The sequence below is a fragment of the Scyliorhinus torazame genome, chromosome 22 (genome assembly GCF_047496885.1).
Source record: "Scyliorhinus torazame isolate Kashiwa2021f chromosome 22, sScyTor2.1, whole genome shotgun sequence".
NCBI classification, from domain to species: Eukaryota; Metazoa; Chordata; class Chondrichthyes; order Carcharhiniformes; family Scyliorhinidae; genus Scyliorhinus; species Scyliorhinus torazame.
The window spans coordinates 67,243,980-67,268,114 of NC_092728.1; the positions used below are offsets into that span (position 1 = coordinate 67,243,980).

Here is a 24,135-nt window from a genome sequence, read left to right on the forward strand (position 1 = left end):
TGAACCCTGTGTAGCAAAAGCAAAAATATGTTTCCAAGGAATGGATTTCCAATTAAGCCAGATAGTACCGCAGAAATCCTCTCATATAGATGTCATGGAGAGGGCATTATTTTGTTCTCAGAAAAGTTTTGAGATGAGCAGCAATGGTTGATTCGAGAGAAACTTCCACTTGACTGAACTTCGATTTTCCTTCGCCGCATGATATGGGGAACTGTTGTAATTTGGAGCACGGCATTAGAACAGTCATGCTGATAACAGAAACTGAAATCAGGTCAATTAACGTTATTCTCAGTTTGGAATTTTTTGGGAGTACATCAGGTTTAGAAATATTTTATAAATGTGAACTGGATGCATCCCCCAACCTCTCCATTACCCAACACAACCAATTATTTTCCACATTCATTCGATTCTCCTTAACATTTGCCTTAACATGGGGGTGGCACGGTGGTACAGTGGTTCACAATGCTGCCGCACGGTGCCAGGGACCCGGGTTCAAATCCGGCCTTGGGTGACTGTGTGGAGTTTGCATTTTCTCCCCGAGTCTCTGTGGGTGTCCGGTGCTCTGGTTTCCTCCCGTATTCCAAAGTGTGGTGATGTGCATCAATGTAAATGCATGTAGGCGAGCTAGACACTAGAGGGAGCACCGGAGACATCACACACACACACACTCAACCAATAGATCAGTTAGATAGGACACGACCAATGGACATTCACGATACACACGGAGGTGATGCGCCCACAGGGGGGCATCACGCTAACCCATATATAAAGGACACCACACACATGATCTGCCTCTTTCAAGTGGAGACAGTCAGTGAGTAGAGACACAGGGTTAAATCAATATTACACCCACCACGTGATTTGCAGCAACTGGTTAGTCAGTCTGGGTAGCTATAGTAGGATTAGCAGTAGTGTTGAACCCGAGTAATAGAAGTGTAAATAGTTTTAAAAACGTGTTGAAGTTATCTCCACGCCTGAACCTTCCTTTGTCAAGTGCACCACAAGGAAGCCGCTTATGTTACACCTAGAACATAACAAATCATGGTACCAGGACTGAACTGTTTCAATCCATATAGCCATACCTCAGTGTACAGTGACAGCCAGCAATGATACCCGGGCAAGATGTTCGAGATCCGGGTTCCGCAGCAGCTCCAGTGCCACGGTGATCTCCGCGAAAACTGGTGGGTATTCCGGCAAATGTTTGAAATCTTCCTGGTCGCAGCCGAACTAGAAGATCTGGCTGATTCTGAAAGAACAGAGCTTCTGCTCACCATCGCCAGTGCCACAGCAGAAGAAATCTTTAAAAAATTCAAGTTCTCCAAAGGGCAAAACAGGAGCGACTTCCAGGTAGTCCTGGACAAATTTGGCAAATACTGTGAGGAAAACACACTCCAAACAGCAAGAAAAGGTAAGAGAAGCGCCAGTACTCACCACGAGGCCGAGATCCCGTAGCAGAGAACAATTTTGATCAGCGGCCATCTTTCTACAGGGACTGCACTTGCGCAGTTGCACGAGAAGCGCACAGAACGGGAAGGTCCGTTTGCGCATGCGCAATCGCAAAAACGGCCATCGGTACAGGAACAGCGGTTTCGCAAACGCGTCATCACGTCAGAGGCCCCGGACCATGCCCATTTAAAGGGGAAACGTCCCACATCAAAGAAAAAATCTTTTAAAGCCGTAAAACAACTTTTTTTCACCTGGAATGACAGCACAATACCTCAAATTGAACCACAAAATGAAATTAACCTCCGAAGAACCCTGCAACAAGCAGTTACCTACGCCCAAACCGATGATTCCGACCTTGAAATTTTGACACCGACCTTTACATTTTCTCTGGACCTCGCGAGCCCAATGCCAGCTCCGACGCAAACAGTGATGATATGGTCCTAGAAGACTACGACTCGGACGAACCTTTCACCTTGGGAGGCTACCCCAGTACCAAATCCGAAGCACAACGAGACGTGTTGTACATTGACCACCCCGACGACGAATTCATCGGATTTGAGGATCTTCAGCCCAGCAGATATGACATCCCCACTCGTGAGTGCAGGATTATGCTGCGGCCTGAAACCAAGAGACAGAGAGCGGTACAAGCACACAGAGAGCGGCCTGCTTCCACACATAGCGTGGTCCATGCACCGCTCAGGATTCCCGACTCTATGAAAGAAGACATGCACGACTCCACAACGCAGTCCTTGCATGAACAAGAAGTGACTCCAGTGTCACCAGCCTTCACAGCGAGCTCGTGGACAGACTCCACAATTGCAGAAACGCAAGACTCCAAGCGCAGTCCTTGCACAAACAAGAAGTGACTCCAGTGTCACAAGCCTCCACAGCGAGCTTGTGGACAGACTCCATGATAGAAGCAACGCAAGACTCCGACTCGCATTCCTTGCAGGAACAAGACCATGAGGGTCTAGCAACCTCCTCTGACCAACTAACGACAGACGATGCAAGTCTGCCATGCTCAAGTAAACAGCAAGAAGACTATGACAGTTTACCACGCTCCAGTGCACAGCAGGACGACCATGACAGTCTATCATGCTACAGTGAAGAACAAAGCGACGATGACAGTCCAAGTCCAAATGAAGGACAACAACCACATTGTTTGCACCACCAGATGAAGACTCTGACAATTTACCCAACCCAAGTGAACAACAAGCAGCTACTGAGGATCTACCCACGGTATGTGAGATGAGTGACGACAGCATCCCACTTCCCATGCAAGATGTGCAAAGTGACAGACCTCAGCTAGTGTGTACAGAGGCACTCGACGATCACTGTGAGATCACTGGTGACTCCGGTGACACCATGATACTTCCACCCTCAGTCGCTCGAACCTCTCCACAAGTCAATGCATTCCTGCATGTTCCGACTCCAGACGTGCAGCTTCAAGAAATCTCAGGTAACTCCAGTGAACCTGCTAATACTCCGGACGGGGAGCGTAAACAAACCAACACTGACTCAGTTAAAACAGATCAGACTCCAGATGGGGAGCAACCAAACGCTGACTCTGATTCACGTAAGCCGGACTTCACTCCAGACAGGGAGTGCCGCAACCTCAGTGATGGCACACTCAGGGTGACAGCAGATGCCACAACGACAGGAGGTGGATCACTTAACAATTACACTGGGTCAGTAATAACAAGCAGCGGCTACAGTCCAAGAGGAATACACCAATATTCACCACAGCTATATCCACACATTTTTTCCACACCAGCAGTGAAGCCAATGACAGCTCTTGCTGGACAAACCCAGTATTCAGGCATGCAGCAGCCAGCAGTCGATGCAGCATATTCTCAAACAGGCCAGCACTATGGATTGCCCACTAATGGAATCAAGACCGAAGGAGGACTACCGCAAGCACTATCCGCACTACAGACTGGGTGCCTTAGTTACAGCCCAGGATTTGCTGCACCCCAGCCTGGCCAGACGGCATATTCCTATCAGATGCAAGGTTCTAGTTTCACACCATCACCAGGTATTTATGTGAGCAGCAATTCTGTTTCCAATTCGACAAGCTTCAACGGTTCTCAGCAGGATCACCCTTCCTGCACAGCATGTGGCCATGACCAGTATGTACAGTCTTATCCAACTTCAACATATGGCACATCCATTACCTCGAATGATACTGTTGATGGTACCTCTTCAACGTCAACACCTTATCAGCTACAAGATGCCATCCGACAGCACCATCACAAACATTGAAAAAAGAAAGGGACTCCAAATCAGACAGCGAAGTGATTTGACCACTTCTTGGTTCCTGTGGCACAGGGACGTTGATGGCATTCATAACCAAGAGAGACATTTGACCACGATGATTGATGGTTTTTGGACTCACATGAATGATTTGGACTTATTATTTAATCACTGTTCCCATGACTTGTATATACCTTACCTTATCTACCTGTTCTTTGTTCAATTTTCTCAAAGTGTGCAGAAAATATGTACCATATAAAAAAGGGGGGATGTGGTGATGTGCATCAATGTAAATGCATGAAGGCTAGCTAGACACTAGAGGGAGCACCGGAGATATCACACACACACACTCAACCAATAGATCAGTTCGATAGGACACGACCAATGGACATTCACGATACACACGGAGGTGACAGGACCACGGGGGGCTTTACACCAACCCATATATAAAGGATACCACACACATGATCTGCCTCTTTCCAATGGAGACAGTCAGTGAGTAGAGACACAGGGTTGATTCAATATTACACCCACCACTCTTCCGGTTGCGGCTATGCTGAGCTAAGTCGCACGTTCGGCAGCTCCTGCCAGAAACAGACTTTTGGGCTCTTTTTAGGGGTCCCAATGGCATTTGTTTGACGGTTCCCAGTGTGCGAAGGAGACAGTACGATTTCCCCGGCACTGTATGGATTGGACCAGGTGTGGAGCGGTGAAAAAGGTAATTCTGGTGCAGCGAAAAGTGCGAGGGAGGAAAGCCAAGATGGCGGCGGGTGGAGACCAGGCAGCGTGGGCGCAGTGGGCGCAAGAGCAGCAGGAGTTTCTCAAGCGCTGCTTCACGGAATTGAAAGCAGAGCTGCTGGAGCCGATGAAGGCTTTGATTGACAAGCTGGTCGAGACCCAGAAGACCCAAGGAGCGGCGATCCGGGAGGTGCGGCAGAAGGCCTCGGAGAATGAGGACGAGATATTGGGCCTGGCGGTGAAGGTGGAGGCGCACGAGGCGCTGCATAAGAAATGGCAGGAGAAGTTCAAGGACATGGAGAATCGGTCGAGGAGGAAGAACCTGTGGATTCTGGGTCTCCCGGAGGGAGTGGAGGGGTCAGATGCTGGAGCATATGTGGTTACGATGCTGAACACGTTGATGGGCGCGGGTGCCTTCCCGAGGCGCCTGGAGCTGGATGGGGCCCACTGAGTCCTGGCGAGGAGGCCCAAGTCTAACGAGCCGCCACGGGCGGTATTGGTGCGGTTCCACTGCTTGGTGGACAGGGAGTGTGTCCTAAGATGGGCAAAAAAGGAGCGGAGCAGCAGGTGGGAGAATGCAGAGGTCCGTATATACTAGAACTGGAGCGTGGAGGTGGCCAAGAAGAGGGCCGGGTACAATCGGGCTAAGGCGGTTCTGCATCGGAAGGGGGTGAAATTCGGGATGCTGCAGCCGGCGCGACTGTGGGTCACGTTTAAGGACCGGCACCATTACTTTGAGACGCCGGAGGAGGCGTGGACCTTTATTCAGGCCGAAAAGTTGGACACGGACTGAGGGTCGGTTGTGAGGGGAAGTCGCGGGGGGCTACTGTGGTAACTGTGCTTTGCGGGATGTTGGGGGATGTTCTGTTCTGTATTGTTTCCTTGGGTGCTGGGTGGGGTAGGGTGAAATGGTTCGAAGTGGGGGTTTTGTGAGAGTGTGGGTGTCGGTGGTTGGAAGGACGGGGCCTCGTTGGGGGGAGGGGAGATGGGAGGCCCAAGGTGGGGGAGCTGGGATTAGGCAGCAAAAGGGAGCTGCGCCAGAGAGGGCAGGGTCCGTTTGATGGAAAGCGCGGGCATTGTCCCGCGCTGGGGAAGGAAGGGGGCGGGGCCGGGTGGAAGGGCGGTGTTGGAGAGGAGCGCCTGCTTATGGACAGGAGGGGGGGGGTGCGGAGACTACCACACTGGGGGGACGATGGAATGGCGGGAGTGGCCATGGTCAGCTGGTGTCAGCTGACTTACGGGAGTGCTATGGGGGGAGCAAAGCAGCTAGTGGGGGACCTAGCTGGGGGTGGGGGAGAGGGGGGAACTGGGTTGCTGCTGCATTGGCCAAAGGGGAGCTGGAGCTCGGAGAGAGAGTCGGGGCGGGGGTCTGCCACTGGGGGGAATGGAGAGTGCGGGAGGCGCAGGTATGTGGTTGGCCTAGAAAAGGGGATCGCTAATCGGCAGGGGGGGGGGGTGGGAAGCCCGCTGATCCGGCTGATAACTTGGAATGTGAGAGGCCTGAACGGGCCGGTCAAGAGGGCCCGTGTGTTCGCGCACCTGAAGGGACTGAAGGCAGGTGTGGTTATGCTCCAGGAGACGCATTTGACGGTGGCAGACCAGGGGCGGGATTCTGCGATATCGGCGCGATGTCCGCCGACCGGCGCCAGAAACGGCGCAAATCAGTCCGGCATCGCGCCGCCCCAAAGGTGCAGGTCTCCGCATTTTGAGGGGCCGGGTCCTCACCTTCAGGGGCTAGGCCCGCGCCGGACTGATTTCCACCCCGCCAGCTGGCGGGAAATGCCTTTGGTGCCCCGCCAGCTGGCGCGAAAATGAGTTTGCCGGGCGGCACATGTGCGGAAGTGTCAGCGGCCGCTCACGGCATCCCCGCACATGCGCAGTGGAGGGGGACTCTTCCGCCTCCGCCATAGTGGAGACCATGGCGAAGGCGGAAGGAAAAGAGTGCCCCCATGGCACAGGCCCACCCGCCGATCGGTGGGCCCCGATCGCGGGCCAGGCCACCGTGAGGGCACCCCCCGGGGCCAGATCGCCCCACGACCCCCCAGGATCCCGGAGCCCGCCGGCGCCGCCTAGACCCGCCGGTAAGGTAGGTGGTTTAATTTACGCCGGCAGGACAGGCATTCCAGCAGCGGGACTTCAGCCCATCGCGGGCCGGAGAATCGCCGGGGGGGGGGGCCCGCCAACCGGCGCGGCGCGATTCCCACCCCCGCTGAATATCCGGTACTGGAGAATTCGGCAACCAGCAGGGGCGGGATTCACGCCAGCCCCCGGCGATTCTCCGACCCGGCGGGGGGGGTCGGAGAATCCCGCCCTAGGTTAGGCTGAGAAAGGGGTGGGTAGGGCAGGTTTTCCATTCGGGGTTGGACGGAAAGAATCGAGTGGTGGCGATTTTGGTGGGGAAGCGGGTGTCGTTTGAGGCGCTGAACATCATGGCAGACAATGGAGGTAGGTATGTGATGGTGAGTGGTAAGCTGCAGGGGGTATGGGTCGTATTAGTGAATGTATATTCCCCGAATTGGGACGATGTTGGATTTATGCGGCGCCTGTTGGGCTGGATTCCGGACCTGGAGGCAGGGAGCTTGATAATGGGGAGGGACTTCAACACGGTACTGGATCCAGCATTGGACCGCTCCAGGTCCAGGCCAGGGTAAGAGGCCAGCGGCGGCCAAGGTGCTGAGGGGGTTTATGGACCAAATGGGAGGAGTGGACCCATGGAGGTTTGTCAGGCCGGGGCCAGGGAATTTTCTTTTTTTTCCTACGTCCATAAAGCCTACTCCCGGATAGACTTCTTCGTTATGAGCAGGGCACTAATTCCGAGGTTGGAGGACACGGAGTATTCGGCCATAGCCATCTCAGATCATGCCCCGCATTGGGTGGAGCTGGAGCTAGGTGAGGAGAGGGACCAACGCCCGCTGTAGCGCCTGGATGTGGGCTTGTTGGCGGATGAGGAGGTGAGCGGGCGGATCAGGGGGTGCATTGAAAGCTATCTAGAGGCTAACGATAATGGGGAGGTGCAGGTAGGGGTGGTCTGGGAGGCGCTGAAGGCGGTGATTAGGGGTGAGCTAATCTCCACTAGGGCCCACAAGGAGAAGAAGGAGAGGAGATAGAGGGAGAGATTGGTGGGGGAGATTTTAAGGGTGGATAGGAGGTATGCAGAGGTCCCCGAGGAGGGACTACTCAAGGAGCGACGAAGCCTCCAGGCCGAGTTCGACCTGTTGAGCACCAAGAATGCAGAGGTGCAGTGGAGGAAAGCGCAAGGGGCGGTGTATGAGTACGGGGAGAAGGCTAGCCGGATGTTGGCACACCACTTCGGAAGCGGGAGGCAGCGAGGGAGATTGGGGGAGTTAGGGATAAAGGGGGAACACGGTGCTGAGTGTGGTGGGAATAAATGGGATATTTAGAGACTTTTATGAGGGGCTGTACAGGTCTGAGCCCCCGACGGAAGAGGGGGGGATGCGTCGATTTTTGGATCAGCTGAGGTTCCCGAGGGTGGAGGAGGAGCAGGTGGCTGGGCTTGGGGCACCGGTAGGGCTGGAGGAGCTGACTAAGGGGCTGGGGAGTATGCAGACGGGGAAGGCACCGGGGCCAGATGGGTTCCCGGTGGAATTTTACCGGAAGTACATGGACCTGCTGGGCCCTCTATTAGTGAGGACTTTCAATGAGGCGAGGGAGGTGGGGCCCTACCCCCGACGATGTCCAGTGGGCTGATCTTGAAGCGGGACGAGGACCCATTACAGTGTGGGTCATATAGGCCAATCTCGCTCCTCAACGTGGACACAAAGCTGTTAGCGAAGGTGTTGGCTACCAGAATTGAGGACTGAGTCCCGGGGGTGATTCACGAGGACCAGACGGGTTTTGTTAAGGGAAGGCAGCTGAATACCAATGTGCGTAGGCTCCTTAACGTAATCATGATGCCTGCAGTGGAGGGGGAAGCGGAGATAGTGGCGGCGATGGACGCGGAGAAGGCCTTCGATAGGGTGGAGTGGGGGTACCTCTGGTCTGGGAAGTGGTGAGGAGGTTTGGGTTCGGGGAGGGGTTCATTAGTTGGGTTAGGCTACTTTACAAAGCCCCAGTGGCGAGTGTGGCCACGAATCGGAGGAGGTCGGAATACTTTCGGCTGTACCGGGGACGAGGCAGGGGTGCCCCCTATCCCCCGTGCTATTTGCATTGGCAACTGAGCCTTTGGCTATGGCTCTAAGGGAGTCCAGGAACTGGAGGGGGCTGGTACGGGGGGGAGAGGAACACCGGGTTTCGTTGTATGCCGATGACCTGTTACTGTATGTGGCGGACCCAGGGGGGGGGGGATGCCGGAGGTGATGCGGATCCTCAGGGAGTTTGGTGACTTTTCCGGGTATAAGCTCAACGTGGGGAAGAGTAAACCCAGGGGACCAGGGAAGGGGGATAGACGAGCTTCCACTGAAGAGGGCGGAAAGGAGTTTTCGGTACCTGGGGATCCAGGTGGCCAGGAGCTGGGGGGCCCTACACACGCTCAACTTGACGAGGCTGGTGGAGCAGATGAAGTAGGAGTTTAAAAGGTGGGATATGCTGCCACTCTCCCTGGCAGGTAGGGTACAGTTGGTGAAGATGACGGTGCTCCCGAGGTTCCTTTTTATATTCCAGTGCCTCCCCATCCTGATCCCTAAGGCCTTTTTTAAGCGGGTCAGTAGGAGCATCATGGGATTCGTGTGGGCGAAAAAGACCCCGAGGGTGAGAAGGGTGTTTCTGGAGCGGAGTAGGGACAGAGGAAGATTAGCGTTACCTAAGCTGTGTGGGTATTACTAGGCTGCCAATGTGACGCAAGTGGGTAATGGAGGGGGAGGGGGCGGCGTGGAAGAGGCTGGAGATGGCGTCCTGGGTGGGCACGAGTCTAGGAGCGCTGGTGACAACATCGCTGCTGCTCCCGCCGACTAGATACACCACGAGTCCAGTGGTGGCGGCGACTTTGAAAATCTGAGGGCAGTGGAGACGCCACAGGGGTGAGGTAGAGGCTTCGGTTTGGTCCGCGATCCGGGAGAACCATCGGTTTGTCCCAGGGAGAATGGATGGAGGGTTCCTGAGCTGGCACAGGGCAGGAATTAGAAGGATGGGGGACCTGTTTTTAGGATGGGACGTTTACGAGCCTTGGGGCGCTGGAGGAAAAATTCAGGCTTCCCCCCGGAAATGCCTTCAGGTATATGCAGGTAAGGGCGTTTGTAAGACGGCAGGTGAGAGAGTACCCGCTGCTTCCAGCACTCAGGATCCAGGATAGGGTGCTCTCGGGGGGGGGGGGGGGGGGTGGGTTGGAGAGGGCAGGGTCTCGGCAATCTACCAGGAGATGCAGGAGGAGGAGGAGACCTCGGTGGAGGAGCTAAAGGGAAAATGGGAGGAGGAGCTTGGGGAGGAGATAGACGAGGGTGCGTGGGCGGACACCCTGGGTAGGGTTAATTCTTCCTCCTCTTGCGCCAGGCTTAGCCTTCACAGAGCGCATATGACAGGGATGAGGCTGAGCAGTTTCTTTGGGGGCGAAAGACAGGTGTGGGAGGTGCTTGGGGAGCCCAGCAAATCACACCCACATGTTCTGGGCGTGCCTGGCGCTGGATGGGTTTTGGAGGGGTATTGCGAGGACAGTGTCTAAGGTGGTGAACACCCGGGTTAAGCCGAGCTGGGGGTTAGCACTATTTGGGGTATTGGATGATCCGGGAGTGCAGGAGGCGAAAGAGGCCGGTATTCTGGCCTTTGCATCCTTGGTAGCCCGGCAGAGGATTCTGCTACAGTGGAAAGATGCGAGGCCCCCAAGCGTGGAAGCCTGGATCAGCGACATGGCAGGGTTCATTAAATTGGAGAGGGTAAAATTTGCCTTGAGAGGATCTGTGCAAGGGTTCTTTAGGCGGTGGCAACCGTTCCTAGACTTTCTAGCGGAGCATTAGGAGGTGGTCAGCAGCAGCAACCCAGACGGGGGCAGGGGGGGTGTACTTTGTGTTTTCTACTGTGTTTATTATTGCTTAATGGGGGGTTTGTATATTGGTGGAATTCGTGATGTAGTTGTAAGATGTTTATTTATGTGTTCTTTGTTTTTCTTTTTTCTATAAGGGGGGGTTTGTTGAAAATATGTAAAAATTTGAATAAAAATATTTCTAAAAAAAAAAAAATATTACACCCACCACGTGGATTGCAGCAACTGGTTAGTCAGTCTGGGTAGCTATAGTAGGATTAGTAGTGTCGAACCTGAGTAATAGAAGTGTAAATAGTTTAATAAACGCGTTGAAGTTATCTCCACGTCTGAACCTCCCTTTGTCAAGTGCACCACAAGGAAGCCGCTTATGTTACACCTAGAACATAACAAATCACAAAGGTGTGCAGGTTAGGTGGATTGGCCATGCTAAATTGCCCCTTAGTGTCCAGGGATGCGCAGGTTAGGTTCCAGGGATAGGGCGGGGTGGACTGGGAGAGAAAATGGACCATGCTCTTTCAGAGGGTCGGTACATACTCGATGGGCCGAAAGCCTAATTTCTGCACTGTAGGCATCCTATGATTACCTCCATCAGAGCACATCTGTGTGGATCAAAACTGGGCAATCGCCTTCTGGACCTCCTGCTGTTGGACCAATGTCGTGTCCCCCATTCCCAACGAGTGAGATAATCCAACCTAACTACGCAGCCGAGAAATGGTAAAACTGTGACTGTGCAGGTTAATTTTGGAGCTAGCCTCCACCACTTACTGAAATAACTATTTCAAATAGTACACCTTCTTGATGAGCAAATGTGCGTAAAAGTCATATTTAATTTGGATGACACAGAAACTGGTCAAAAATACATTGCCTCTATCCATTGTTCCCTGTTGTGATATGGCTAAGGGACATGGAGTTTGTGTCAGTAAATGGGAGTTAAAGTGCAGAGCAGCTATACATAACTGATTGTGTGAGCAGGCTCAAGCGGCCAAGCGGCCTTCTTCAGATCCTATATTTACCAACCTCACATAGAACAGAATGTAAATGACCAAATCAGGAGGTTGCATTATTTTCAGCTGGCTTGCCAAAAAATGACTCATTGAATATTGATAATTTCCTGGCTGACATTAGACTGAGACTGAAGTTAGCCATTAATGTAACATACACCGTGAGCATGTTCACAGTCCCACACCTATCTGGCATGTGGTCTTTCCGACAATTGTGCCAGTATTAATCGGGAAATATTACTTTGTATCCAAACCTGACAATTTTGCATTGGGGTATTACTTCTTTTTGTCCTTGCTGCTTGTCTGGTGTTAAGCATCACCTTGGCAGAGCACAGAGGGGAAAACAGAATGAATGGAAGGCTCTGCTTGCAGATTCTGTCAGGTATGGTGATTCTCTCCACTCAATCTTCCTTTCTGCCATTCACCCAAGAAATGCTCAAGCTCCAACCAGTAACGGTGAAAGTTTACCCCAGTGACTCAGCATTAGAAATATCCAACTTACAGAAGGTCCAGTTGATCCAGGTGGCCCCGTGCGACCTATTTTACCTCTTGTGCCCTAAAATAGAGGAAATTTAAAACCAGCGTTTTCTTTAATTAGGCAAAGACAATAATGTTTTAGTGGAAAACATATGTATGTGCAGTGAAGCTCTAACTGATGGAACCCTGATCAGGTAAAACCACACTCAATGACCTAACCCTTTTACATTCATCTGGATAAAGGAGAGCACAGTTAAACTCACACTCGAGGCTCTGGTAAATTAGATTCTATATGCATTCTCTCATCCTTCTTTTCTTTTTAAAAATAAATTTAGCGTGCCCAATTCTTTTTCCCAATTAAGAGGCAATTTAGCGTGGCCAATTCACCTACCCTGCACATCTTTGGATTGTGGGGGTGAGACCCACGCGGACACGGGGAGAACTCGTCCTCTTTTTCTCCGGCCCTCCATGACCAGGCCCTTCTCTTCACCATCTCCTCCAGCCTGAAAACGAATGCTCTCTTTCAGCTGTGCTCCCCGAGAAAATCCACAATGTCCCATGCACTGAAACAGGCTGCACACGATCAATGATTCCTTTAACATGTGCGCAATCGTGGCCATGCGCCCATCTTAAAGGGACCCTTGGCCTGACGTTCCTTTACACATCTGAGTCACTTCTTTGATTAAAACCCGCTTTAGCCTTTATGCTGCCATAATTAAAAGAGAGACGAAACACAAAACGCAGTGTTGTGGAATAATATTAAGAAACACAGGAAAGAGAAAGCATAACTAAAACATGTTAAAAAAAAACAATAAAAATCCCATCACAGGCATCACTCGTGGAGTTTTCCTGTTGTATTATGAGATGAACTATTTAACATTCTCCCATTCTTGAGATTTTGGGACTTTTACCTTGTGTTATTCTAGATTCTTAAAAGAAAACCACTCTCAATGGTGGGTCCCAACCCCTTATGACTTGGAGCATCTTCACCAGCTTTAACGGGCTGGGTTTTTATCTTTTAGCTGGGTAGCAGGAGTCGGATGATTTCCCAGTTTGACATGCCTGCCTCGGGAGAAAGTGCCTGCAAAGGTGGCATTTTTATTCCAGGGAGGGTAGGGAGGGAGAGGGAGGGGTGGCGGGGAGGGGGAGTCAGGTGCTCACAAGAGGTGGGTCCATTGCTCCCAAAAAGAGTTCAGAGGCAGCTACAGGGGATGCCGAGACAGGCTGTTGAAATAGCCATCCTCGGTGCTCTGGGACTTCATCCCAGTTACAATAAAAGAAATGTGGCCCTTTATTTCTCACACCTCCCATACACTCCCCATCCATGCTACCTCATGTCCCTCACCATCCCCATCATACACTCCATGCCAAGCTATGCCCCTCCACCCACCTCCATGTCAAGGGATGGCACTTCCATGCCCATTCACCAACTATATGCTCTGTAGAGGACCAATGAACCCTATAATGCCAGTTGGATGTGCAATAAAAAGCATTAACAATGTCAGAATCATGAAGGAAAACACTGAATTACGTCTGGAAATATTGCACTTTGGATATGATCTGTAATGGTCATGCAGGCCAAAGATGGTGAGGGTGTAAAGTCAATCAATGGCTGAATTTCTGTGGTTTGATACTCTGAGAAACAATGGAACCACCCTGTTTCCAGACAAAGATACTTCTAAGGCATACAGAAACTAATTGCCATCTCTGGTGGAGACAATGGGACATAACGGGAGATGAGTGTATTCTCAACAAGAGATATCCTGTGCATAATGTCCAGATGGATTTGTGGATTTCAACTTCCAGGAATACACAAAGATTGGGATAAAGCTAGCCGAAAAGCTGCCCAACGTGTGAGTGTGTATGTGTGTTTGAACCAGTGCTGGGTGTCAGTATGTGGGTGACACAGAAGCAAAACGCCAGCAGCAGCACCCCTGCAAAAACTTTTTGCAGGTAGATCTCCATCTCTCTCTCCCTGATTGTTTCAGTAAGCAAAGTCAGCAAAGACACAGCCGCAACGGAAACAGGGACGTTTCTCCATCAAACTTCAGAACACCGGAATCTCGAAACTGACTATTCGCCTGCCGAAGTCAGTGCTATTGGAATCTCAAATCGCACCAATCACAATGTTACGAGTCGAGAACTATTTCATATACTTTTTAAAACTTACTTAGGACTCAATTTTTATCACTTCTAATCTGTATCATGTATATGCATGTGTTTTATCATTTTCTTGTCTTTGGTAGTTAATAAACTCACTTTATATTCAACTCAAGAAAACCGGGTTAAATTGATTGATTTAAAAACGTAAATGGGAAAAGGTGTCAACAAAGGGAGTTTTTTTTTAGATCAATCTTGTTGCGATCAGCAGGTTGAATAAAAAAAGGGAGATGGATATATATATATATAAAAAAATATATAAAAAGGGGTTAAAGGGATATGGGAAACAGGTATGGAGGTGGCTTTGAGACCACAAAGAGTTCAGCCATGATCTGATTGAATGGCGGAGCAGACACGAAGGGCTGAATTGCCTACTTCTGCTCCTAATTCCTATGTTCCTATCTCTCTTCATCCAGGGCTTAACAATATGTGGGTATCCCAGCCAGACAGTAACAAATTGGGGGGCCTTGCATGGGTTACCAAGTTTGAGAACTTTACCTGTGACCTGTCATAATAAAACACATTCATTCATAACTTTCCACTTCTTTCAAAAAAAAGACTAATTTTACCACAGCTCTGTAAGGTGTCAATCATCTGGACCATTTAAGATTTCAATAGCTGATACAGCAAGCACTTGAAACCTCTGTATCGTGTGTAACTAAACACTCTGGAATTGACAGAATTGATCAGAAAATCAGAGCTGTTAATTAAGCAGTTTTCCGCAGTGTGCAGCTGTTTCAACACTATAATGGATATCTGGGCTTTCTGCCAAGCATAACCAAACATCCTGAGCTGAGAGCCCAGACATCCATTAGAGTGTTGAAACTGCTGTTTCAATTTTAGTTTCAGAAAAGGGTTTGGATGATCGACACTTTTATTGAAAGGAGTTTCTTTTAAGAAGGTGTAAAGTTATCAATGAATTACTGTGTTTTAAAGGTTTTCCCCCCAAATCCTATAATATTATATAATTTATATGATCAGTTTGGTAGCAGAGTGGTTAGCACTGTTGCTTCACAGTGCCAGGGACCGAGGTTCGACTCCCGGCTTGGGTCACTGTGCTGAGTCTGCACATTCTCCCCGTGTCTGCGTGGGTTTCCTCCCACAAGTCCCGAAAGATGTGCTTGCTAGGTTAATTGGACATTCTGAATTCTCCCTCAGGTACCCAATCATGTGCTGTAGTGTGGTGACTAGAGGATTTTCACACTAACTTCATTGTAGTGTTAATATTTATGAAAATCCATCCAAATAGCTAGGTATTCATTAATGTGCCTCAGCATTACAAACAGAACACCATTTCTGTGAATTACTTTTAGTTACAGGCATTTTCAAAATCAGAGATTTTTTACCAAACATTCCTCAGTGAAACTTAACATGAATCCTGAATAAATAAATAACCAGGGGTACAAAGGACCCATTTTACCTTTAAGCCCTTCTTCCCTCTTAGTCCTCTTGATCCTGTTTTTCCTCTCCTCCCCTAAAAGACAGAAGAGAGTATTCCTGGGTCACTGAGTGCCATCATTTTATAACATTTCTGAACAATGGAATTGCAATCGGTTTACAAGTGGAAGCAATTTTCAAATGGCTTTTGGGTACAGACCATTCTTCCTGGGCTTCCTGTGTTTCCTGGATTTCCGGTAATCCCATTGTCACCCTTTAAAAAAAAAATTGAAATAATGTTAACTCCAGTTGCTAATGTGAGGGGTTAAGTTCTGATATCCATATTAGTTTTGTACATATATTATTTTTGTAGTTGTGTTTATTTAAAACAATGCACTCTCAGATTGGATAATCTATTTTTTCCACATTTCTGTACCTCCTGGATTAGGCAATCTGTTCCAATGGTGGATGGAACAGCACATCTGGGGCGAGATTCTCCGACCCCCCGCCGGGTCGGAGAATCGCCGGGGGCTGGCGTGAATCCCGCCCCCGCTGATTGCCGAATTCTCCAGCACCGGAGATTCGGCGGGGGCAGGAATCGCGCCGCACCGGTTGGCGGCCCCCCCCGCGATTCTCCGGCCCGGATGGGCCGAAGTCCCGCTGCTAGAATGCCTGTCCCCCCGGCGTTGGTTAAACCACCTCTCTTACCGGCGGGACAAGGCGGCGTGGGCGGGCTCTGGGGTCCTGGGGGGGGGGGGGTGCGTGGGGCGATCTGGCCCCAGGGGGTGCCCCCACGGTGGCCTGGCCCGCGATCGGGGGGGGGGGGGCCCACCGATCCGCGGGCGGGCCTGTGCCGTGGGGACACTCTTTTCCTTCCGCCTTCGCCACGGTCTCCACCATGGCGGAGGCGGAAGAGACTCCCTCCACTGCGCGTGTGCAGGGATGCCGTGAGCGGCCGCTAACGCTCCCGCGCATGCGCCGCCCGGCAATGTCATTTCCGTGCCAGCTGGCGGGGCACTTCCGCCAGCTGGCGGGGCGGAAATCAGTCCAGCACGGGCCTAGCCCCTCAAGGTTAGGACTCGGCTGGTCAAGGGGCTGAAGGTTCCGCACCTTTGGGGCACGCGATGCCGGACTGATTTGCGCCGTTTTTGGCGCCGGTCGGCGGACATCGCGCCGATACCGGAGAATTTCGCCCCACCTACTATTCTCCCATAGATCTTACAACCCGTTAAAACACTCAGTCAAGAGGAGACATGACTCTAGTAGAGTGAGACAGTCAAGTTCCCAATTTCTTTGGAATTGTTGTCGGGCAGAATTGCTGATAGAAGTGCTGGTGGAAACTGTTTACATCCGGCCGTAGTCCTGTTTTGAATGTACCAACTTTTCCCTGAGGGAAAGGTGAATGACTGACAATTCTTTCCTACTGCTGTAAGGAAAGGGGGCCAGGCTGGCGGGATGACACTCTTCTATGGAATTTCTGCCAGTTCCATTTTGGCTGCTGGTAACCATTACCTGTCAGGTGATCCACAAAACTAGCAGACCAAGGGCATTCTTGAGAAAGGGCAAATGTTTATAATCACAAATATTGAGCGTGATCTGTCGACGCTTGGGCTTTTTTCTATCCTTTCTAGGGATGCTTCAGTTGTGCAATTCTGGCACAGGCAAGCTGCTCATGTTGCTCATCTATTCTGATTGTGGGATCAAGATAGGTCAAGATGTACTTAAGATCAATGCATGACAGTGGCGCTGTGCCATGAATACAGTGGGGAAGTGGGATCACAGAATTTCAGAGCCATTGTTTCCAGACCGTCTCTTTGCCAAAGCGAAAGGTTTGGCAATCGCTAGAAGCTGCATCCAGAGGCTTAGTCCAACCATTGTTGATATAACCGTGGCTCAGTTGGTATCACTCTTAATCATAAGGTTCTGGGATCGTCATCCTCTAGGCTTTGGAAGTACAAAATTCGAAGCTGACGCTCCAGTGCAGTACTGAGGGAATGCTGCACTGTCGGAAGTGTCGCCTTTCAGGTGAGACATTAAAGCGAGGCCTCACCTGCCTGCTAATAGATCTCCTAACAACCTTTCAAAACTAGCACGGGAGCTATCCCTGGTGGCTTGGCCAATATTCCTCCCTCAATCAATGTCACAAAAAGCAGATTATCTGGTTCCTTTGCACATTGCTGTTTCTGGCTATTTTACTGTCATGTTTCCCACATTGCAGCTTTAAAACTTACTTGGTCGGCTGTAAAGTGCAATGAGACATCCAGCGGTTATGAAAAATGCCGGGTAAAAGCCAAGGCGGGACTTTCCGTCTCTTCTCGCCGGCGAGAACTTCCAGAAGGGCAAGCAAGCCATACAAAACACCATAGACCTCGGCGGGATTTTGTGGTCCTGCCGGCGGCCAATGCTGAGCTGCCTCTGCCTTTGGAAAACACGCTGGCGGGATGTCCTGGTCCCTGTCTTTCCTTTAGCTAAGCTGAGACAGATTTCAATAGGCTCAATACTGGGAAGCCATATCATCGTATCCAGGCTCATGCTAGTTTTGTGAGGTACATTTGTGTGACTGCACAAGGAGTTTTGCGTTCTGCACATTTGGCTGATTTCATCTTTCAAAAGCGCCGCCAGCCAGAAGACTGAAATTCCACAACCTTTGAAGAACACTGAAATAAAAGAAAGTAATTCAAGCTGCTCAGTAACTGAAATTCCGAGGACTCCCCCCCCACTTTGGGTTACCTCAGATTTAATGACATTCCTTTCACAGTGTTTACTTTTAGTGGGGCAGTTGGTGCTCTGCCATCTGGCAAGGCCAAGTCGGGGTTATCCCACAGGTGACAGATCTTTGGTGGAAATTCTATAAATTATGAAGCATATAGAAAGCACAGACTTTTATGAGTCCTGTGCTGAAAAATACATAGTAATGTAGGTGAAACTGAACCAGCACCAACTCTTGTAAATCTGCTCATTCCTTCATCAATTCACCAACATATGAAAGATCTGTGAGACGATAATACCGCCTCGGAAGTCTTGTTAAAATGAAAGGTCTCCATTTTCAGGTACTGATTAATGTACTCAGTAGTTCAACTGTGCGTTCACCTTTGCTCCTTTGATCCCCATTTGGCCTTCGGATCCTTGTTGACCTCTTGGACCCTAAAAGGTGCAAACATTTCACATGACATTTGAAATGTTTGTGAGCAGTGATTTCTCATCTTTCTGTTTTGTTTATTCAAACAGTAATATTTACCATTCTGCCTGGTTGGCCAACTCCACCCTGTTTTCCGTGCTCTCCAAGAGAACCCTAATAATCAAGAAATACATTTCCAAATATAAATTCATAATAAAGGGAGGAGCAGCATTGTAAAATATAATGCGAACATATTTAAGTCATGAACAGTTGCTATTTTATTCTCCACCCCTATTTAGCCATCCATAGGCCAAGAATCTCAAAGTTTTTACCAACCTCCATTCCTGGTTTCCCTACTGGGCCTGGTTCTCCAGCTGGTCCATTTGGTCCCTGAAAAGATGCATTCCATTATTTAAGAATGGCAGATTTTGATGCCTCAATTATTGAAACTTGAGTTAACAATATCATTTAAGGGGAAATTAGATTTTAAAAAAGTGACGGAGGAAGAAATAGAAGGCAATGCTGATGGGGTTAGATGAAGAGGCTTAGGAGGAGACACCCCTTGGAACATAAAAATCAGCATCGACAAGTTAGACTGAATGGTCTCTTTTTGTGCAGTACATTCTATACAATTCTACCCAATTATATTTGGCTTAAGGAACATTGTTCTTCGCAAATTATTTAGCATCAAATTGATTGCATACATGATTTTTAAAAAATTTAGAGTACCCAATTATATTTTTCCATTTAAGGGGAAATTTAGCATGGCCAATCCACCTACCCTGCACATCTTTTGGGCTGTGGGGGTGAGACCCACGCAGACATGGGGAGAATGTGCAAACTCCACATGGACAGTGACCTCGGGGCTAGGATTGAACCTGGGTCCTTGGCGCTGTGAGGCAGCAGTGCTAACCACTGCACCACCGTGCTGCCCTACTGCATCCATGATTAAAGGGTTTGAACACACCAGAATTAATTTTACGTACTCTTAGAAGACTTCCCATGTCTATAGACACACAAGGCAGACCGAGAAAATCCTTGGAGTGTGGCGACTAGGGGATTTGGAGAGTAACCGCATTGCAGTGTTAATGTAAGCCTACTTGTGACAATAAAGATCATACATCTGTTTTCTGTAACTTGCTTTCATGGAACAGGTTGTTTCCTGAAGCCAGAGGTTATAGCTTGAGGGGGCAATTCCTCATCAAGCATGGCTGCGGAGGAGCTTCTGCCAGTTATACTGTTTTCCAAAGCTTTGTTGGAAAGATTTGTGGGTTGACAATCAACCTGTTTGGTCATGTTATGAACACACCTTCTGTTGTCATCAAGTCCTGGTGTGGGACTTGAACCCAGAGCTTCTTGCTCAGAGGTAGAGACACTACCCACTGGCTGCAAAACCTCCCCAATCATGCTCTTCATTCAAGCAAGTATACATTATTCAGCACAGAAGTACCAAAAAATGTATTCTGAGAAACTGACATTGTAAGTTTAAGTTAGGAAGGATGTCAAAGGCCAGTGAGAAGGTGCGGTAGAGATTTACTAAGATGCATGAAGTATGAAGCGTACGGTAGGAGGAAAAACTGGTCCTGTTTCAGAAAAGAAAAAAAATTTAGGAGGAGAAGTAACATATGTATTCAACATTGAGATGTTTTCACAAAGCAGATCCTGAAAAGCTATTTCAACTGGTCCAGTATCTAAAATGCAACAATTTAGTATCATCAGTAAAAAATTGAAAAGAATTTTAAGAGATTAAAAAAAAAAATCTCTCCATTTGGGGGAAATTGTAACCCTAGCAGCTGGGCAAATTTGGGTCAGATCGAGGAGGGTAAGGAATTAAAAGTTCTGAATCCCTAGTCCATGTCACTACTTGCGGTTCAAACGGACATGGGATGGGGGTGGCAGGAGGGTGGGAAGCCAAACTGCTCTGAGGAAGCAGATTGGAAATTTAAATACTACCAGTTTAAATTATCACCCATTTTGTCTTGTTTCCACAACGTCTTTGTTAATCTCTCCTGAGCTCCAACTTATCCCTGACCTTCAATTTTGCCGCACGGGCGGCACGGCAGCACAGTGGTTGGCACTGTTGCTTCACAGCGCCAGGGACCCATCCCAGGTTCAATTTTCAAAGGCAGCACGGTAGCACAGTGGGTATCACTGCTTCACGGCCCCAGGGTCCCAGGTTCAATTTCTGCCTTTGCTCACTGTCTATGCAGAGTCTGCACGTTCTCCCCGTGTCTGCATGAGTTTCCACCGGGGGCTCTGGTTTCCTCCCACAAGGCCCGAAAGACGTGCTGTTAGGTAATTTGGACATTCTGAATTCTCCCTCTGTGTACCCGAACAGGCGCTGGAATGTAGCGCCTAGTGGCTTTTCACAGTAACTTCATTGCAGTGTTAATGTAAGGCTACTTGTGACAATAAAGATTATTGTTATGATAGATGGTTCCACAATGGCCAGCTCTATTTATGCGGGTGAAACCGCAGGGGATTGGGAACCTGAATTGTAGCTCCAGTATACAGGAGGTTGAGAGTAGTGAGGTCATGAGTAAGGTTTCAAAGTACCGGCAGGCAGCAAGGTAGTTTAAAGTGTGTCTTCTTCAATGCCAGGAGCATCCGGAATAAGGTGGGTGAACTTGCGGCATGGGTTGGTACCTGGGACTTAGATGTTGTGGCCATTTCGGAGACATGGATAGAGCAGGGGCAGGAATGATTGTTGCAGGTGCCGGGGTTTAGATATTTCAGTAAGCTCAGGGAAGGTGGTAAAAGAGGGGGAAGGGTGGCATTGTTAGTCAAGGACAGTATTACGGTGGCAGAAAGGACGTTTGATGAGGACTCATCTACTGAGGTAGTATGGGCTGAGGTTAGAAACAGGAAAGGAGAGGTTACCCTGTTAGGGGTTTTCCATAGGCCTCTGAAAAGTTCCAGAGATGTAGAGGAAAGGATTGCAAAGATGATTCTGGATAGGAGCAAAAGCATCAGGGTAGTTATTATGGGGGACTTTAACTTTCCAAATATTGACTGGAAACGCTATAGTTCGACTACTTTAGATGGGTCCGTTTTTGTCCAATGTGTGCAGGAGGGTTTCCTGACACAGTATGTAGATAGGCCAACGAGAGGAGAGGCCATATTGGATTTGGTAATGGGTAATGAACCAGGACAGGTGTTAGGTTTGGAGGTAGGTGAGCACTTTTGTGATAGTGACCACAATTCGATTACGTTTACTTTAGTGATGGACAGGGATAGGTATATACCACAGGGCAAGAGTTATATCTGGGGGAAAGGCAATTATGATGCGATGAGGCAAGACTTAGGATGCATCGGATGGAGAGGAAAACTGCAGGGGATGGGCAAAATGGAAATGTGGAGCTTGTTCAAGGAATAGCTACTGCGTGTCCTTGATAAGTATGCACCTGTCAGGCAGGGAGGAAGTGGTCGAGCGAGGGAACCATGGTTTACTAAAGCAGTCGAAACACTTGTCAAGAGGAAGAAGGAGGCTTATGTAAAGATGAGACTTAAAGGTTCAGTTAGGGTGCCCGAGAGTTACAAGTTAGCTAGGAAGAACCTAAAGAGAGAGCTAAGAAGAGCCAGGAGGGGACACGAGAAGTCTTTGGCAGGTAGGATCAAGGATAACCCTAAAGCTTTCTATAGATATGTCAGGAACAAAAAAATGACTAGGGTCAGAGTAGGGCCAGTCAAGGACAGTAGTGGGAAGTTGTGCGTAGAATCCGAGGAGATAGGAGAAATGCGAAATGAATATTTTTCGTCAGTATTCACACAGGAAAAAGACAATGTTGTCGAGGAGAATACTGAGTTTCAGGCTACTAGACTAGAAGGGCTTGAGGTTCATCAGGAAGAGGTGTTAGCAATTCTGGAAAGTGTGAAAATAGATAAGTCCGCTGGGCCAGATGGGATTTATCCTAGGATTCTCTGGGAAGCTAGGGAGGAGATTGCTGAGCCTTTGGCTTTGATCTTTAAGACATCTTTGTCTACAGGAATAATGCCAGAAGACTGGAGGATAGCAAATGTTGTCCCCTTGTTCAAGAAGGGGAGTAGAGACAACCCCGGTAACTATAGACCAGTGAGCCTTCCTTCTGTTGTGGGCAAAGTCTTGGAAAGGTTTATAAGAGATAGGATGTATAATCATCTGGAAAGAAATAATTTGATTAGAGATAGTCAACATGGTTTTGTGAAGGGTAGGTCGTGCCTCACAAACCTTATTGAGTTCTTTGAGAAGGTGACCAAACAGGTGGATGAGGGTAAAGCAGTTGATGTGATGTATATGGATTTCTGTAAAGCGTTTGATAAGCTTCCCCTTGGTAGGCTACTGCAGAAAATACAGAGGCATTGGATTCAGGGTGATTTAGCAGTTTGGATCAGAAATTGGCTAGCTGGAAGAAGACAAAGGGTGGTGGTTGATGGGAAATGTTCAGACTGGAGTCCAGTTACTAGTGGTGTACCACAAGGATCTGTTTTGGGGCCACTGCTGTTTGTCATTTTTATAAATGACCTGGAGGAGGGCGTAGAAGGATGGATGAGTAAATTTGCAGATGACATTAAGTCGGTGGAGTTCTGAACATTGCGGAAGGATGTTACAAGTTGCAGAGGGACATAGATAAGCTGCGGTGCTGGGCTGAGAGGTGGCAAATGGAGTTTAATGCAGAAAAGTGTGAGGTGATTCATTTTGGAAGGAATAACAGGACGACAGAGGACTGGGCTAATGGTACGATTCTTGGCAGTGTGGATGAGCAGAGAGATCACGGTGTCCATGTACATAGATCCCTGAAAGTTGCCACCCAGGTTGAGAAGGTTGTTAAGAAGGCGTACGGTGTGTTAGCTTTTATTGGTAGAGGGATTGGGTTTCGGAGCCATGAGGTCATGTTGCAGCTGTACAAAACTCTGGTGCGGCCGCATTTGGAGTATTACGTGCAATTCTGGTCGCCGCATTATAGGATGGATGTGGAAGCATTGGAAAGGGTGCAGAGGAGATTTACCAGAATGTTGCCTGGTATGGAGGGAAGATCTTATGAGGAAAGGCTGAGGGACTTGAGGCTGTTTTCGTTAGAGAGAAGAAGGTTAAGAGGATTAGATAGGGTGGACAGTGAGAGCTTTTTCCTCGGATGGTGATGTCTAGCACGAGGGGACAACGCTTTAAATTGAGGGGAGATAGATGTAGGACAGATGTCAGAGGTAGGTTCTTTACTCAGAGAGTAATAAGGGCGTGGAATGCCCTGCCTGCAACAGTAGTGGACTTGCCATCGCTAAGGGCATTAAAATGGTCATTGGATAGACATATGGATAATAAGGGAATAGTGTAGATGGGTTTTCGAGTAGTTTCACAGGTCGGCACAACATCGAGGGCCGAAGGGCCTGTACTGCGCTGTAATGTTCTATGTTCTATGAAACTGCTAATGAAGTCCCTGCCCTCCACATTGTGGGAGCTCATACTCCCCAAGAGTTATGGAATACCCAATAGACCCCAGCCAATAGTATTCAGGCAGGTTATAACACTCGCAGTGCCGAGAAACACCTGGCTGTTCAACGCTACTTGTGCTAAATAAGGGGCCAGAACGGGGAACGCACAGCTGAGGCTGCACATAGCCCCGTTTTTCAAAAAGGGGAGCTCTGCTCGCCGGAATTGC

The 24,135-nt window shown here is 49.2% G+C and overlaps 1 protein-coding gene across 4 annotated transcripts in view; it reads right to left on the reverse strand.

Moving 5' to 3' along the window:
- The window catches only part of LOC140399099 (uncharacterized), a 484,003-nt gene that overhangs the window by 30,943 nt on the left and 428,925 nt on the right, over positions 1 to 24,135 (reverse strand). For 3 of the 4 annotated variants that reach the window (XM_072488263.1, XM_072488260.1, XM_072488262.1), the window contains 6 exons: positions 18,839 to 18,892; positions 18,623 to 18,676; positions 18,475 to 18,528; positions 15,605 to 15,658; positions 15,428 to 15,481; positions 11,873 to 11,926 (listed from right to left, as the gene is read on the reverse strand). In XM_072488263.1, the coding sequence (XP_072344364.1) occupies positions 11,873 to 11,926; positions 15,428 to 15,481; positions 15,605 to 15,658; positions 18,475 to 18,528; positions 18,623 to 18,676; positions 18,839 to 18,892 (324 nt within the window). The remainder of the gene's footprint in view (positions 1 to 11,872; positions 11,927 to 15,427; positions 15,482 to 15,604; positions 15,659 to 18,474; positions 18,529 to 18,622; positions 18,677 to 18,838; positions 18,893 to 24,135) is intronic. The other variant, XM_072488261.1, reaches the window with a different exon arrangement.